Source organism: Aegilops tauschii, chromosome 2 (assembly GCF_002575655.3).
Source record: "Aegilops tauschii subsp. strangulata cultivar AL8/78 chromosome 2, Aet v6.0, whole genome shotgun sequence".
NCBI classification, from domain to species: Eukaryota; Viridiplantae; Streptophyta; class Magnoliopsida; order Poales; family Poaceae; genus Aegilops; species Aegilops tauschii.
Window position 1 is genome coordinate 292,801,059 of NC_053036.3, and position 17,673 is coordinate 292,818,731.

At 44.9% G+C, this 17,673-nt stretch overlaps 1 protein-coding gene, 1 long non-coding RNA gene and 1 pseudogene across 2 annotated transcripts; 1 reads left to right on the top strand and 2 right to left on the bottom strand.

The window, feature by feature from the left end:
• Positions 1-255: 255 nt before the first annotated feature.
• LOC120973970 (U-box domain-containing protein 75-like) lies at positions 256-1,956 on the bottom strand (annotated as a pseudogene).
• A 4,037-nt stretch (positions 1,957-5,993) lies between these two features.
• LOC109757907 (uncharacterized) lies at positions 5,994-8,667 on the bottom strand. The gene is made up of 5 exons (XM_020316752.4): positions 8,419-8,667; positions 8,072-8,335; positions 7,378-7,475; positions 7,211-7,279; positions 5,994-6,877 (listed from the first exon to the last, which is right to left on the bottom strand). The coding sequence occupies exons 2-5, from the start codon at positions 8,199-8,201 to the stop codon at positions 6,611-6,613; spliced, it is 564 nt and encodes a 187-aa protein (XP_020172341.1). The 5' UTR covers positions 8,202-8,335; positions 8,419-8,667; the 3' UTR covers positions 5,994-6,610.
• A 3,143-nt stretch (positions 8,668-11,810) lies between these two features.
• Positions 11,811-16,519, top strand: LOC120974542 (uncharacterized). The gene is made up of 3 exons (XR_012203818.1): positions 11,811-11,955; positions 15,308-15,584; positions 15,700-16,519. It is a non-coding gene; the product is annotated as an uncharacterized lncRNA (long non-coding RNA).
• Positions 16,520-17,673: the final 1,154 nt, after the last annotated feature.

Consider the following 17,673-nt stretch of genomic DNA (forward strand, 5'->3'; position numbering starts at 1 on the left):
AATTCTTTCCAGCTGCCATATTTTCCTACAATATCAATTAATTACCTGCAGGCAATCTACAATGAGAAAGTGATTTATGCAGGGGTAAAATATATCATTATAGAACATCTTTAGGATATAATGTCGGAGCAGTCAAATCATCCGACTGGCAAACCCCTCAACAATTCTAAAGTAATCCCAAGCACCAGCCACCAGCGCAGCATTACTTGCGATCTTACTTGTACGACATAGCAAACTATAATCAAATATGTCCTCTCAGTTGATGTCAGGGATCATGATGTCAATGCCACCTAATCCGAAAGGAATTTCGATGAGCGTCGTCTTCAAAATCAAGGAGTTGCATATAAAAAGCATGCTTTCAGATAGAACTGCACACTAAGTAAGATAATGGATAGGGTCAAAGTTATAACGCGGTAGATCATAAACAAAGGAACTGATAAATGGAAACAACATGAAGGAAAGATGGATAGAGACACACACCAGCTGAGCACGGAGGGCAGAGGGGATCGAGACGCGTGTTTAGAAGGTTCTGCAGAAATATAACTCAGAAAAGTTGAGACTATGACCCGAGACAGCAATGGGTAACTGTGCACAGGACAATGTAACTGGGAGAAAAGAATATGAAATGGGTCTTCGGAGTGAAACAAATTCACTTGAAAATGAGAACCGTTCAGATACAATGAAGGCGAATGAACTGAAACAGTGATAAGAAGTGATTCCTCTGACTCATCACAATATCGCACCGCCAAACAATATTATTGTCGCATTGGTATTTAACAGCGATGGCCAGGGGTGACGGCGCTAGGCCTAGTAACTGAATTTGATTTCAGTTAACTGACGCATATATAGGTGCTCCTTTTACCCTTGGCGTGGTAACTGATTCCCTACCTTGCACTGCCAAAACTTTTATAATCTGATCTGAAAATTTTAGCCTTGCCTGAAGGGAGTAAATCTGCAAAGGTACCCACTCTAGCCTAGTCTAGCTTGCAAAGTAAGCAAGGTATCACAAGGCCAGGGCCAGGGGTGACACAAACATGAGGTGGAGCAAGGGGGGTTGTTATCACTGCCGTAGCCGCCGACATCGACTGATAGGCTCGCGAAGCAACAGGCGCGCCGCAGCCGCGGGAGCGAGACGCGTCGTCGTCCTAGACCTAGACCTAGCAGCAGCACACCATCATCCGGCTCCAGCTCCGGCCCGCCGCTGCGCAACCACATGCAGATGCAGGTTAGCTCAAAAAGGCAAAGATGGAATTGAGGCGAGAGGAATCGTGGCAGATACATACGTACCCGTGGTAAGGCCTTGGGAGCCGCCGGAGCGGACGAGCGAGAAGGGACGGCCGGCTCTGGCTGAAGGCGACGGCGGCCTGCATCTCCGTCGCCGACGGGGATTCTGGATGGATAGAGCAAGGCGGAGACGACCAGGTAGGTGTAGGTGTAGATGGATACAGAGGCTCAGGCTCGCCACCGTCTCCGGCCAGCAGCCTTTCTCCTCCATGACGATGCAGATGAGGCGGACGCAGTTGATCTTGGTGTCGACGGCGCCCTCATTCAGCATGTCCACCACGAGGGACACCTTTGCCGGCTGCATCAGCGCCGCCTTCGCCTCGGCGTCGAGCGGCACCCCGCTCACAAGAATGGCCACCGCCTCGGATCCCATCGAATGAGACGTGAAGGGGCCAAGAAGCGAGGTCAGCAACGACACGCCGCCGGCCTCGGCTATGGCCTTGGTCACGGACTGGTGGGTGGAGGCGAGGGAGCGCAACTCCCGGAGCGCGGCGACGCGGGCCTGGCCCTTGAGCGGATGCCTGGCCCTTGTGCTTCTTAAAGGGTGTACCGGCGGGAGAACCAGGTGGCGATGAGCTGCCGGAGCGTGGCGTTGGGGGTGAGCGGGTCGTCCCAAAGCTCCTGCATCATGGTCGGGCAGGTCCGGTGGCCCAGCACCAGCCACCGGGAGATAATGTGTTAACTGCATCTTAACATCCAGTATTGCGGGTTAATTAGAGAAGACCACAGGGTGTTTCCTGCAAAAGTGCGTATGAAGACCGGTCAAGCCACCTGGCTGCCACTTATCGAGCTGTGATAGGCCGGGGACTAAATCATCACATGTAGTGCAAGTTGGGGTATGGTGGAGTCAAGTTTTGCAAGTTTGGGACTAAATCGTCATATTCTATGCAAGTTAGGGTACCGGGGGGCTGGGTGCTATTACCTCCTATTTAAGATGAGACGAACAGATTTGTACTAGTACAGTTTCTTTATTAGCGCAGTTTGGCAAACTTTTGTTAATGGACGGTATAAAGTTCTTCGAACCAAGGAAGGAAAGTACAACTCGCCGAACCGCGCAGTTTGACTGCCTTCGTACTTCACATACCGGCACTTTACCCATCCCTGTCTACAGGACTTTACTTGTTCTTCTGCTGCCGCTCGCGTCTGTGTTGTTCCCCTTCCGTTTACCGCTAAGCTAGATCCGTCTCTCCTAACCCCTACTAGCTTGCAGTAACTCGACCTCTTCGCAAGATCTAAATTTGACAATACGGTTATTCATTTTCCTCAATCAGGACAAGTTAACCAGCATCGCGGAGGTACAAGAATTGATTCTGACTTTGCTCCCATCTGATGTTTCATCTATCGACCATACTTGCCAAGCTCGCCTTTTCTCGTAGGATCTGCTGAGAATTCCAATCGTCACCAGAGTGTGAAGAATCAACAGTGTTCTGCTCGGCCGAAGTCAATTCATCGCGGTATTACCGGCCCCGGAATTCTTACATAAGCCTGTATCCTGATAACTCATGCATGTACGGTACCGCATAATATGTACTCCCCGCGTGCTTCAACTCTCAACAAAGCTCCCTATAATCCATGGGCAACGGACCAGGATAGACTAAATTTCAGATGCGAATGTACACACACATCGCATATTAATACTATCGGGCAGTTTCCTGGCAAACAAAATACTACCGGGCAGTCCAGAATACACAGCGGAATTTAGATGGCGTGCTGGATTTTATATCCGCCCAAAGCGCAAATAAAAAAATATATTCAAGTCAGAGATTTTCAAAAGAAAAAGTTTGCAATGAAACACCAATAACTTCTATATTAAAGTGGTGCATCTCTAAATTGTTCTACAATGTCTGGTGCCTTCTCATAAGGACTTGAGCGATGCTATTATTACGTGCTGTTCTTACAAATATCTTACACACGTAATTCAAATCGATGGTGGTTATTCTTTTTTTTTTCTGGACGGTTATTGTCTCTCTCACGTATGTAAGTTTTCGTACGAAAAGCATTTTTTTATTTTTTTATGCATGTGATCTACAACTGAGACCGGCTAGCAATAGCAACAATTGTACCGGGGCCATGACTAGAAATGTCATGCAGTAAAAAAGGAAAAAGAAGTTTGAAAGTCAACGACTACAAATACTGACTGAGGTGCATCAATATTTAGTTTATAAGAGGGTGATTTATTTCTATCAATCATAAAATACTGATTGGCGTGCTGCAATTGTTGTCTTTTTTGAACATGTATGCATCTCGTGTCGAGGTTGTTGTTGTTGAAATCCGAGGGTCGGAGAGCATATATGTCGCAATCAGGAATATAAAGTGTGCATCAATGGTGATATTGGAGATAGATAGGGTTAGTATTCGAAAAACACAATTAAAGTTGTCAAGAGAATATTATATAAATGCCCTCTAGATGGACAACAACAATATAAGATGGACAACAACGCTATATAAATACCTCTAGCAATATGAGTGCCAGAATCCAGTAGACAAAGTGCTTATTATATGGCCATTAAATCTAAAGTACTTTATCGTGAAAAACAAGGGAACTATGCTTATGTGTCATCGATATCTACTGCTAAAGTCCTTCATTAGAATGACATGAGCACCGGTCATGCGGGTGTAAAGTACTATAACCGGCCCGAAGTTATCATACGTGTGCATTGATATCATTTGATAAAGTCCTTCATTCTGAAGGAAACGAGCACCGGTCATGCGTGTGTGAAGTACTATTGTCGGGGGCGAAGTTAAGATACACGTGCATCGGTATCGATTACTAAAGTCCTTCCTTTCTAATGAAACGAGCACCGGTCGTGCGTGTGTAAAGTACTATAGTCGGGCCGAGGTTATGATACACGCGCATTGATATCCATCGCTATAGTCCTTCCTTTTAATTTAATGAAACAGGCAACACTCATGCGTGTGTAAAGTGCTATATCCGAACCAAAGTTAACATGCGCGTGCATTGGTATCATGTTATAAAGTCCTTCAGTACAAGTTTCACGCGCACCGGTAATGCGTGCGTAAAGTACTATAATTAGGATGGAGTAAAACAAACTCGTGCGTTTCCTTGGAACGCATGCCAAAGTTCTTCATCTCGATTCACATGAGACTATTCATCTATGAGTAAAGAACTATATATTCGAGCCTTGTAACATTAATAGGGTGGTAATAAATATATGTTGGAACATCAATGGAGACGTGCATTTCCTTAAACCACATGAGTACTAGTCACATTATCGGCACAACTGTGCTTAGGCGTCATTGATATCAATTCCTAAAGTCCTTCATCTTGAATGACACGAGCACAGGTTCATGCGTGTGTAAATTATTAAAACCGGGCCGGAGTTAAAATACATGTGCATTGCCATCAATTGCTAAAGTCCTTCGTTTTGGTTGAAACAAGCACCGGTCATGCGTGCGTAAAGTACTATATCCGGCCGAAGTTAAAATACATGTGCATTGACATCATTTCCTAAAGTCTTTCATTTTGAATAACACGAACACCGCGGATGAGTGTGTAAAGTACTATAGCCGAGGCAAAGTGAAAGGATCATGTGTTTCCTTGGATCGTATGCTAAAGTACTTCACCTCGAATCACATGAGCACTATTCATCGGTGGGTAAAGTAATATTGCCGAGACTGTAGTAAAAGTATCGTGCATTTTCCTTGAATCACACGGTAAAGTCCTTCATCCCGAATCGCATGAGCACCAATGACCGGTTACTGAAGTACTATTTTCGGGCCTTGCAGCATTAACGGGGCGGGAAAAAATATATGCCGCAACACCAACTAAAGCATGCATTTCCTTAAAATCTCATTAGTACTAGCCACATTACCGGCACAACTATGCTTATGTGTCATCGATATCTACTGCTAAAGTCCTTCATTCAGAATGACATGAGCACCGGTCATGCGGGTGTAAAGTACTATAACCGGCCCGAAGTTATCATACGTGTGCATTGATATCATTTGATAAAGTTCTTCATTTCGAAGGAAACGAGCACCGGTCATGCGTGTGTGAAGTACTATTGTTGGGGGCGAAGTTAAGATACACGTGCATTGGTATCGATTACTAAAGTCCTTCCTTTCTAATGAAATGAGCACCGGTCGTGCGTGTGTAAAGTACTATAGCCGGGCCGAGGTTATGATACACGCGCATTGATATTCATCTGAGTAAAGAACTATATATTCGAGACCTGTAACATTAACATGGTGGTAATAAATATATGTTGGAACACCAATGGAGACGTGCATTTCCTTAAACCACATGAGTACTAGTCACATTATCGGCACAATTGTGCTTAGGCGTCATTGATATCAATTCCTAAAGTCCTTCATCTTGAATGACACGAGCACGGGTTCATGCGTGTGTAAATTACTAAAACCTGGCCGGAGTTAAAATAGATGTGCATTGCCATCAATTGCTAAAGTCCTTCGTTTTGGTTGAAACAAGCACCGGTCATGCATGTGTAAAGTACTATATCCGGCCGAAGTTAAAATACATGTGCATTGACATCATTTCCTAAAGTCTTTCATTTTGAATAACACGAACACCGCGGCTTATTGTGTAAAGTACTATAGCCGCTGCTGTTTCATGATGGCATACCGAAGAATGTCATTTCTTTTAAACAGGGTACGAATGGCACATGGAGGACATGATGTAGTAAAACATATTGGCAGAGCATCACAAAAATAACGATAGCAAACACAAGTTTCTTAGACAAAAGACAAGCCCCGTTTCAATTTCAATTGAACTTGGTTCTCGCATCAGTACAATGGCTATATTGACACTTGCACATCATCTGAAGCAGTGCCAAGTTTTAATGTCTTGAAACTGAAAGATCACTACATGGCCGCAAAATAAACCTAAATGTTCACTACAGCATCATTTTTCATCTTCCTTAACAGCAAAAAAAGTCATTTGCAAACCAAAAAATGCACAAGCCAGGCGTAAAACAAAACCAGTTGCAAGTGCAATCAAGTCATTGGAAGACGCCGAACATTCTTCCTGAGCAGTTATTCCTCTTGTGGCCTTCTAGGCCGCACTTTGTACACTTTGGAACTTTCCTTTGTTTCTTTGCTACACCTCCATATGAGGGGCATCCTGATGCTTTGTGACCCCTCCCTCTACAAATTGAGCAAAACTTTGTTCTTGGCTTGCTGACATTTTCATAACCTGGCTTTGCTCTTGCATTTGTTGGCCTGCCTCGGTCCCTCTTGCGTGATACAACATTCATTGAACCTGACAGACCATTTGCTCCTGGTGTCACAGGGACATCTTGGTCATGTGCTTGAACAGTGGCCTGGTCATTTAACCCTCGCCATCGCTCTACTGGTTGATATCATTTAGAACACTTATTGCGTCCAGCAACTGCTTCATTGCAGCTCCATAAGCTTCAGTGTTCTTATCCCCCATTTGAACAATCTCGAGCGCCTTACTGTACAAGGAAGAGTGACGATAAGTTGCGTCCTTCAGTGCAGAATTGCATGCTTTATATATCATCAGATGCTCTGGCAGGTTCTCGCAAGCGTTCTTCGTCCATCTCTTCATGATGTGTACTTCTGGGATCTCCCTAACTCCGAGATGTAGCAGCACCTGTCGAAGACAAAAAAAAAATGCTTGGTCAGATTAAATTTCCATATATGGATTATATATTAAATTATGTAAAAATGTCTCGGTGACGTATATGCTATGAGGATATATGTTTGATTTTAGGTGTACCACTTTTCCTTAAAAAAAGATATTACAAACTTGGAGCCGGCCACAAAAACTCAGTAACGGATAGAGTGTATTGTCAAAACACACAGATTTTAGCATCTTATACCATCGCAAATAAGCTCCGTCAGATGAAGATAGCATGAGTCTCGTGACATACGCGAATAGCATGACAGCACAGCATGCCCATATGAGAGTAAAGACCACACTCACATAAATATCCTCCAGACCCCTGATGAAACAGAACATGATATTGTGTCCTGGACCATGCTTGCCTCCTCTCTGCATAGATGTGGTTAACGACGTAGACCATCAGTTGCCAGGCCTCTTGTAACACAAATGACCCTGACAAGTAAATTGCGTGTTGGAACAGCTCATACATAGCTGCAGTGTAGACCTTGCTTGTAGGAATTTTTCCAAAGCACTTTTCCTTCCCGATAATGTGGCACGGCTGTCAGGAATTTTGCCAAGTCGGGCCCTAAATAAATCGGAGATGTAAGCCGCAGAAGAAAATGAAAACAAATATGACAAGTATGATCAGAATATGCACATTCTAATGACTTGGATCATAAGTGTAAGATTTGCATTGTAGAAAACACAATGATGAATTCAGAAAAATCGGAGATGTCAGCCTCATGTGTACATGTCAAGTATCAGTTATTGAATCCAAGCGTTCTGAAAAATTTAACCGTGTAGTATGAAAAGTTTCGTCCCTCTTAAAAAATGTCCTACTGTACATGCCAATTCCCACCCCAATTTCTTCCAAAAAGGACAGCAGAAAACTGTCAATATAAATTACTGTGACCACATGCCCAGATTCATGATTCTTTGACACATGGATGAGAAATTTGGGCAAGTGTATTGTTACTGTCATCCCACTACATCTGCTCCAAATAAACGAACTTTTGACAGCAAACAATTGAACACGATACATCGATTATTAAAGTATATGTCAATGCCCGTGATTAAGTCCTGACATTTGACAAGCTTGCCTACTTCTCATCTTCAACTATATTTAACATTCATCAATGCCAAAACTAAAATATAGAAACTGAAGATTCAGCATGCTAGTACCTTTGAGTCCACGGAACTGGAATGGGATGCGATTCAGGCTGGGTCTCTTCAGCGTCGTCAATATCTGGGACGTTGGAGAAATCTGGCATAGCCTCCTAATCTTCAGGAGTTCCTGAATCTGTGGCACCATATTTCTCTCTATCTTGGCTTGAAGAAGGAGAATGGTTCTGGAAATTAGGATGGATGCGCTCTTCGCCCTCCTCCTCCTCCTCTAGCAATCCCAGATCTGGGACGCCCTCTGTTGCAGCCGGCTGGGAACAAAAGCTGCCGCAGGCAATGGCAAGATGAGGATTTTTGGCCGAGAAAACGCAAGAACGAAAAAGAGGATCCACAAGACGAGGAGATACCTGAAGAGGAGATCCGTGAATGACTCGGCACCGCGATTCATCGTTGAATCGTGAAGCAAGTCCCTAGGCGCATGGATGGGGAGGGCGTGGTTCGTCCGCTCGATGCAGCTCCGTATGCATGCTTCGATTCAAATATTGAATTGTGGATGGGGATGTGGGGGGGGGGGGGGGGGGGGGGGGGGGGGGCTGGTCACGAGTACATGCTACAGATCGAGTGTAGTAGGTAGGATGGCAGGTACGATAGAACATGTATTCTCTCCATATGCGCTGAGAAAAAAGGAAATAGGCAGAAGCTGGTGGGTCCGTGTGGGGCCTGTGGCACTGATCCACAAGACGAGTGGACGGCGTTGATTCGAGTTGTGCGTCTAACTAGTTAGGAATAGCCATATTCCAGATGGGGGCTTGGGCGAGGTGGTGGCTGTGAGGTGACTAGTGGCGGCAAGATGGATCAAGGTAGGAGCTCGGGCTGGTGGGTAAGAAGGGGATCTGGGAGGATCCCGAGGTGGGAGGTGGAGGCTGTCGGTTGGGGTGGAGCTGAAAACAAGGGAGGTGGTCGGATCAGCTAGGTGGCGGCGGCGGGTGAGGGGATGGATGAATGGGAGAACCTAGATCTAGGGATAGACTGCTTAAATAGGTAGGGAAGCTAGGTGTTGGGTTATTTGGTCCCTCCGATCGTAATTGAACGATCCGAGATAAATAGGTTAGGTAGTTTAAATCAAAAACTAAAGATGTTTTAGGGACGTTCGGAGATGATCCGAACCCATCGGTAACCATAGAGCGGTTTGGGTTCGGGGCAGTTTCGGACGCGCGCGATGGGGTCTGACAAAAGGCCACAGAGACAAGGGGGTTTGATGGGCTCGGAGAAGAGAGAGAAGAGAGCGGTTCGGTTGATCTGAGAGGAGGTCAACAGAAGCAGGGAAGAAGTGGCAACTACGAGCGGATGCAAGTTTTGAAAAGAATGACGACACAGAGTATCGATGCAATGCGAATGATGCAATGATGAATGCAACAAAACAAATAAAACACACGACGACGACGAAAAACATGGAAGGCGTCTGAAGCGTCGGTCTCGGGCTGTTACAACTCTCCCGCACTTAGAAGAGATCTCGCCCCGAGATTTAGCGATGAAAAACAGAGAGAAGAGCTAAAACTAAGTTGCTTCTTCGACAAACTAATGAAACCAATGAACTTGAGAGGTTGAACAACTTGAAAGAAAGAATACAACAGAGATGAACAATATTGCAAACAGTCCGTTGGACAAGAGGAACAAGGAATAGAACCAGAACCAAGAGCTTAAAGGAGAAGATAGACTTCAAAACCACTTCGGTTAAAATGAACTAGAGAAGGAATAAGAACGAAACAATTCGGACAACACTCCGGCTGAAAAGCGAAGGAATTTAACACGAGGATGACAAGATGGGATGATACTTGACAAGAACAACAACGCAAAGCCTCTGGAACAAAAGAAAGAATGGAATGAAAAGAACGGAGAAGAGGACAACAACTTCTACCATAAATGAATCTGAGAAGCATCCCTACACAGAAGGGTTGAATGGAGTTGTTGAAAAAAATCAACAACCAAAGAATAAGCTTGTTGCGGGCTTATGAAAAACATCTCAAAATTGAGGTGAAATTCTGCCACTACCAAATGATTGATTTGTTGAGAGGAATGAAGAGATGGAAAACTCCACTTCAAGATAAGGGAGAATGAATTGCACTTCGGAAAACAACAAGAAGAAGAATACTTGTGCTCCTCCAACAGGAATCTTGATGAAAACTTCGAGAATGAAAGAAATCTTTGATGAACCATCATAAAAAAACTTCATAAAGAGCTCCGGTAAGAAAAGAAATGGTAGGCAGGAAGTGATGGTTGAAAATAACAAGATGAAAACCTTGAGATGATTTAGATGGGACTTTGTGACGAGACAACCAAGAAAATTGGAACGCCGGAAATAAAAAAGATGAAGCATCTCAAACCAAGAATATGATATCATGAGCAAACTCCGGATAGAAGAAATGAAATCACCTCGAGGAAACACAAGAATAAGATTTATTGTATGTGTCGTGGTTTTGTCACGGCAGATGACCTCGCGAAAGGACTTAGGTGCGAAGCCATGGCTATGGTGATTAGCTTAAAGGGGTTGAGCGGGACGAGAGACACGAGTTTACCCAGGTTCGGCCCCTCACCGACAAGGTAAAAGCCAACTTCCTGCTTTGTATTATATTGATTGAGTATCGATTACAAGGGAGCAGAATCGCTTAACCTAGCTCTCGATTGATTGTCACCTAAGTTTACCCGCCGCAGGGTCTTGCCTTTATATACACAGGTCGAGGCCCTGGGCTTACAAGAGTCCAGGTTGGGTCATACAACATGGCCGACCCTGGTTCGAAGTCTCCTTGTCTTGCTAGGCAAGTCGCCATTGGGCGGCTTACACCTCCGGGTCACGCTTCGCCTCTGGGTCTTGGGCCTTGAACTGGCCCGCGTCGTAAGCCGCCTCCAGGCCCTCAGGCATTGACTTCTTGGGCCTTCTTAATTTTATTACTGAGTCGCCAATAGTGTAACCCGGCCCCTCCTAGGCGGGTCACACCGTGGGGTTATATCCCCCAACATTAGGCCTTTGAACCTGTTCATGTCAATCTTCACTCCTTGTTTGGCGAGTCTTCTTTGGTTCGTCTAACACTTCAACCTTGAACGGACCTTCTTGACCTGCCACATAGAAAAGATGATGCCATATTATTAAATTAAGAAAAAACCTCGTGAAATCACAACGAATCTTTGCATTAAGCATTCATTCCAAAAATCGAGGCGCCCCTCACGCTATAATAATTATTTCACTTCACGCATGTCGTTTCACTGTTCCATCTTTTCCTTATAAGGGTGCGTTCGCTTCACAGGAATGCTAGTCTTTCCAGAGGAATATTCATTCCATAGTTTACATTTCCTTTGATGGCGTTCGGTACAAAGGATTCGGCTACAGCGTTTCTGTGGAAAGTTCCTCAAACAGTGGCCATTTCACAGGAAAATATAAATCTGGTCTGGGCACATTTTTGGGCGGAGGCCCGAGGCAATCACGGCGCAGGCTGAATAAAAAATATCATTCACATGGATGTGACGGAAGCCAAACCAGCATGCAGCCCTTTCTGGCCGAATAAAATAATATACTGCTGCATTAGTTGTACGGTTCCTTTATTCACCTCTGTGAACGACTTCCTGTGAACCGAACAATTCCTTATTTTCTTATTCCTATATTTCAAGAACCGGAGGAATGCACTGTACAGCCTACTGCATTCCTGTACTTTTTTACATTCCTCTGTCTGTCTAAACTGTATACCGAACGGGGCTTAAATAGCGACGGGTGGCCTGCCTTTTCAATTTTTACCCCCGTATTCTCCTCTTCTTATTCCTCGTGTCGTCCGTTGCCACTGGAGCTCCACCACCCCAGCCAAGCTTCGCCAGCAACTCCGTCAAGGCTGCTGCATCGACCTGTTAGGACCAGAAATCTGCGGCGCTCGTCCGCTCTTCACCAACATCATCAGGTATCGTTCTTCCCCCTTCTTAGATCCACATTAGGGCACCCGAGTTCATGGAGTTCATCGGTGTTTTATCTAAGTTCATCCAACCCGCATATAGAACCCATACTTCAATCCAGCAAGGCTATGAGAGTGATGCTGTAACGTTTTGGCTTTCCTCTTGCATCTAGAATAGATCCCTTCTTTTCAGAATCAACACACTTCTGTGCTTTAGGTTTAGCAATTATTCACCTTTTCCGAACTGGTGTAGATCCGTAAATATAGCTGGAATCTATGAAACTTGTTTGCCCCATACTTAGCGGAATTTCAAAACCTTGGATCTGTAGATAATTGACCCGCCCTTCATTGTTCGGGTGGCTTTGTAATAAATTTGTAATCCGCCAAGAATTCCAAAGCCGCTTCTTTCAATTAACCCACCAACATGCTGCCCGTTCATACTTCCATAACTTATCCCTCCATATTTTCATTGCTTGACAATTACTCCATCCCATGGCTAGGGCGGCTCATAATCCCTTAACGGTTCAGCATAATATGTAGTTTTTTTATCGACAGCTAGCTCATTATTGTTGAAATATTGTATAACCACTTGGGCGGCTTACCGTTGCAATTTTAACCCGCCGTACTCTTACTCCTTGGTCACAGCCTTTTAAACCGGTCAATCATGACTAAGACTCCCACTTCTTGTGATTGGGTTGCTTCCAGAGTCTCCGAGCTCTCACTAAATGAGTATGTGGACATGTGGGTCTTGCCTGCTAAAGAGGTTATCCATTGGCGGGTTCCGGGTCCTGAAACCACTGCTCAACCCAGAGAGAGTGAATTCATCATTTTTTTGGATCACCTCCTCCGTGGCTTTTCACCGCCCGGGTCAAAATTCTTCCGAGACGCTCTGCATTTTTATGACCTTCACCCCAAGACATTGGTCCCAACTCCGTCCCCAATCTATGCCACTTTCAAGTGTTCTGCGAAGTGTACCTTCAAGAGGAGCCCACTGTTGACCTCTTTCGAGATTACTTTTATATCAAGCGCCATACTGAGATGTCAAATGGGCCCAGTCTTGAGCTTGGAGGCATTCCCTTCAGAGGCGGAGAGATGTAACCTTTACCTCAGCCGCACTGCCCAGCCATCCCAAGGACTGGAACTATACCTAGTTCTATTGCAGGGACACCTCCCCAGCTGGAGAATACCCCTTGTCGGTTTACCGCCCCTACCGGCTCACCACTAACGGCATGCTTCCAGGTCGATTGCTGCCGCAGAGCGCAGCCAATATGCCTCTACTTTTTCAAAGATAAGGGCTTTGATCGCCAACGGCTTAACTTGGATTGATCTGGTCCGCTACTGGGTCGCATGGAGGATATTACCACTGAGCCGGCATGACGGCTTAATGTGCCAATATACCAGTGATACGAAGGACCCACAACGTTACAACTAAACACGTCTGACTAATAAAGAGATCAATGACACAGTTAAGTCGCTGCTTGAGGAGTCTTCGGAAAACTGCAGTAAGCGGGACTAAACCCTTTCTGCACTCTTAACCTGGCTCCTCCTGTAAGTGTTCAAAACTTCATCTTGCTTATCTATTCTTGTGCTTCATACCCTTTTAACTATTGCTTATGTTCATATGTATATAGGCCGATTCTCCTTCCCGGAGGAAGAAGGTAACAATTGCCCCGCCCACAAAGAAGACTAGGGTAGTGAAGTCTCGTGGCACGAGTCGCCGCAAGAAACAAACAACAAAAGAGCTTTTCAAGCTAGATGAGTCGGAGGTAGAGCTTGACTCCCTTGGCCTTTTCTTTATGCAACTTATCGATGCTGATTCCTCTCAGGACGAAGTGGAGATGAGCCACGCCGGTGCAGCAGAGGTAATTCATGTCTCCTCTGACTCAGAACCTTTGCCAAGAAAGAAAACACGGCAGGTCATCCGGAAAGTAAGATTTTCTCATCCTCTTGCTCATTTGGACCCCAATTTTCTTTTGGAGACACAACAACATGAGTCCAAGTGCTTGACCCGGAGCGGCGGCTCTGATGATCTTGTGCTCGGCTTATCCAACGCGCCGGCTCCTCGCAAGCGTCGTAATGAGGTGCCTCATAGTCCGACTCTATCCATTCCAAAGGCCGGTCTCATGCGTCAGCCTCTTACTCCTTATGATTCAAACTATCAGGGAACGCCAGCATCATTTGGCGACTCAAGTGGAACCCAGATGCCTGCCTTCATTGTTGCCTAGGGGTAACTGCTTTCATTTGTTGATAAAAGACTTGTGGTCATATACTCATAGGATTTATTATTTTGTCATAGGACAAGGCCAAGACTGGCAAGAAGCAGAAGCTGGGCGACTCTTCCAAAGCCCCCGAAGTTTCTGAGCCAGAGAAGCAAACGACGGAAATCCCTGAGGCCCCCATCCAAGACCCCGAAGAGCCTGTTAATAAAAATGATCCGCCTCCGCAAAGTGACGTTGCCGCCCTTGAACCCATGGACACTGAGATTGACCTGCCAAGTCCTAAGCCGCCCACTCCTGCCAAGTCAACCGACAAGAGCTCTGCTGCTAATGAGGTTGACGACATTGCTGTTACTGGGTCAGCCTTTAGCCTGAGGCCTCTAGAGTGCTAACCAAGCACTCCACTAAGAAGAAATACCCTCATCGGGGAAGGGTAAGGCCAAATTGGATCTGGAGAGCTACTCCTCATTCAATGCAAGTCAGGTGTACGCAGGCTATTTAACCCGCCTTCACACGAGCCGGGATATGGAGGACGGGTTAGTCCAGTTGATGAAGCTGAAATATTAGGTATGAAGATATCCAACTCCTCTTTAGCCTTGTATATATATATATATGTCCATACTATCCCACAAGTCTTAAGTATAGGAATGATAGTGAGTATGCTTTAGGCTTTGCGAAAATTTCCAATATGTAGCCCCCAAGAGCCGACTTATACTGATAAAATGACTCGGGTCCTTAAATAATTGTTAAGAACCGAATAGGTAGCCTCCAAGGCCCGGCTTATCTTGATAAGATAAGCCGGCTCTTTAAATCATGGTTAAGAACCAAATAGGTAGCCTCCAAGGGTCGGCTTATCTTGATAAGATGAGACGGGTCTTTAAATCATTGTTAAGAACCAAAGCTGTAGCCCCCAAGGGCCGACTTATCTTGATAAGATGAGCCGAGTCTTTAAATCATTGTTAAGAACCAAAGCTGTAGCCCCCAAGGGCCGGCTTATCTTGATAAGATGAGGCGGGTCTTAAAAATCAAAATGACCTACATTAGCCCCCAAGTGCCAAGTATATTACTTGTAATGTGCTTGGGACTTGAATACCATTGCTGAATATGAACTTAACCATCTTAACCTTGCTTGTTACCCTTGGCAGGAAGCATTGAATGTGGGCGAGTCATACATCGTCGAGCTGAAGAAAAATCTGGAAACGCGGCAAAGTGAACACGCCAAGGCTGAATTAAGCCTAAAATCATCGTTGGAAGATATTGAGAAGATTAGGGCCAAATTCGATGAAGAAAGAGCCGCCTTGGAAACTGAGAACTCTAATCTTCTGAAGAGAGTAGAGGATGCTGAGGCTCAGATTAAACCGGTGACTGAAGAGTTATCCGGCTTAAAGCAACATGTCTCCCAAATGACAGCCGCCATCTTTGGTAAGTATAATATGCAACTCATCATCTGTTGTCAATTTTTTTAACTCGCCTGGCGACTCATAATATATATGATCTCTAACCCGCCTGGCAACTCTTGTGCAAAAAATCTTAACAGGCCCTAGAAGTGCTAGTCTTCATCCAAATATGTTGTTAAAGCTGAAGGCGCTTTACTCACTGACTGAGAAATTATACGCTGGAACTCTGTGCAGCCTTGTGGCCTTATCAAATGGCAAAAAACCTCCAACCCTCATCAAGACTGTCCTGGATCAGCTTTCAACAGTGCCGGCTCAAATTGAAGAACTTAAATTATCAGCCGCCTACGCAGGAGCCATTGTTGCTCTAAGCCGGGTCAAAGCTTGGCAATCGGAGCTAGACCCGGAAGAAATGGCTACCGGGTGTCCAGAGTTCAAAGATGATGGGTCGATCTTTGAAGAGGAGGACTTCAACAGATGTGTCAGAGAGATGCGACCTTGGCATGTAAGCTTACCCAGGAGCTGGATCTGAGCAAGTACTAGTCGGCTTATGATAGTAACAATGCTAAGATTAAGCCGCCATCCCACGATGTTGTAGACCTTACTCCCAAGGCGTAAGCATATCTTCGCTCCTGATCTCGAGCTTTCTGTTATACTTAACGATGAAGCAACATTTGAAGCTTTAACCGGCATAGAATGGACATTGGCGAATCTCCAGATGGTTATCGAGGAAGAACCGGCATAGGATGATTTGGGGGCTTCAAGCTCAAGGCACCATGAAGACATAGACCCGTTCAGTTCTAACCCGGATGGCACAGAGGCCAACTTAGAGGGGTGAAAAACACTTAAGCGAAAAACTCGCGGGCTCAGCTATAGCTTTGTAATAGGTAGCTGAAAAACAATTATGTGCTCTGCCATGCCTTCGTGCATGTTCTTACCAACTTATGCTTCAACAGCTTTGAATTTTTGTGATCTTATCATACACAGCTATTCTTGCAATATTGCCAAAAGACTTTGGCGGCTTATATAATCCGTCAAAGAGCCGTTAATCCTTGAACTGGCGGCTTATAACGATAATCCAGGGCGAGTTAGATAACTAAACAACTAGGGCGACTTATAATCATCTCCAGTCTGTGAAAAGATCACTTTGGCAACTTATAACCGCAATAAACTCAATATGGAGCAATATAACCCGGATCAGTATGACCCGACAACTTCTCACCTATAAAAAGGTTTCTACAAAACAAAAATATAGAGTATGCATAACTCAAATACTTATTAAGCTGGCTTGCAAGGCATGACCAAAACAGATTGGTTTTTGAAAAAACTCAATTTTTAATTCAAAGATGCTTGGCATGAAAAGCCTTTCATCCCGTAAGCTGGCTCTCACGTGACATAAATCCGTCACTTAAACCTTAACTAGTTCAGGGTCTTATTGAAAAAGATTGACTGCTAAGAGTACGAACGGGCCACATAGCGGAGAGACTACAACAAATAGGTGTGTTTATCCTAGCTTACTGTAAGCCCGCCCTCACATGACCTAAGCCGCCATTTAAACTTTGATGAGTTCATGGTCTTATGTAAAAGATTGACTGTCAAAAGTACGGTAGGTCACCTGGCGGAGTAGCAAGTTGCAAACAGGCAGGTTTCACTCAGTTATGGCATAAAATCTGGTCAAAATGGGTTATGAAGCTATACTCATTGAGTAAGAAGCCCCCAAGCGGCATATGGCATGAAAGCCGATCAAGAGAGTTATAAAGCTATGCTCATTGAGCAGGAAACCCCCAAATGACTAATAACATGGCATACAAGCTGATCAAGAGGGTTATGAAGCTATGCTCGTAGAGCAGGAAGCCCCCAAATGACCTATAACATGGCATAAAAGTCGATCAAGAGGGTTATAAAGCTATGCTCATAGAGCAGGAAGCCCCTAAGTGACCTTATAACATGGCATAAAAGCCGATCAATAGGGTTATAAAGCTATGCTCATAGAGCAGGAAGCCCCCAAGTGACCTTATAACATGGCATAAAAGCCGATCAAGAGGGTTATAAAGCTATGCTCTTAGAGGCAGAAGCCCCCAAGTGACCTTATGATGTAATCAACAATGACTCTTGCT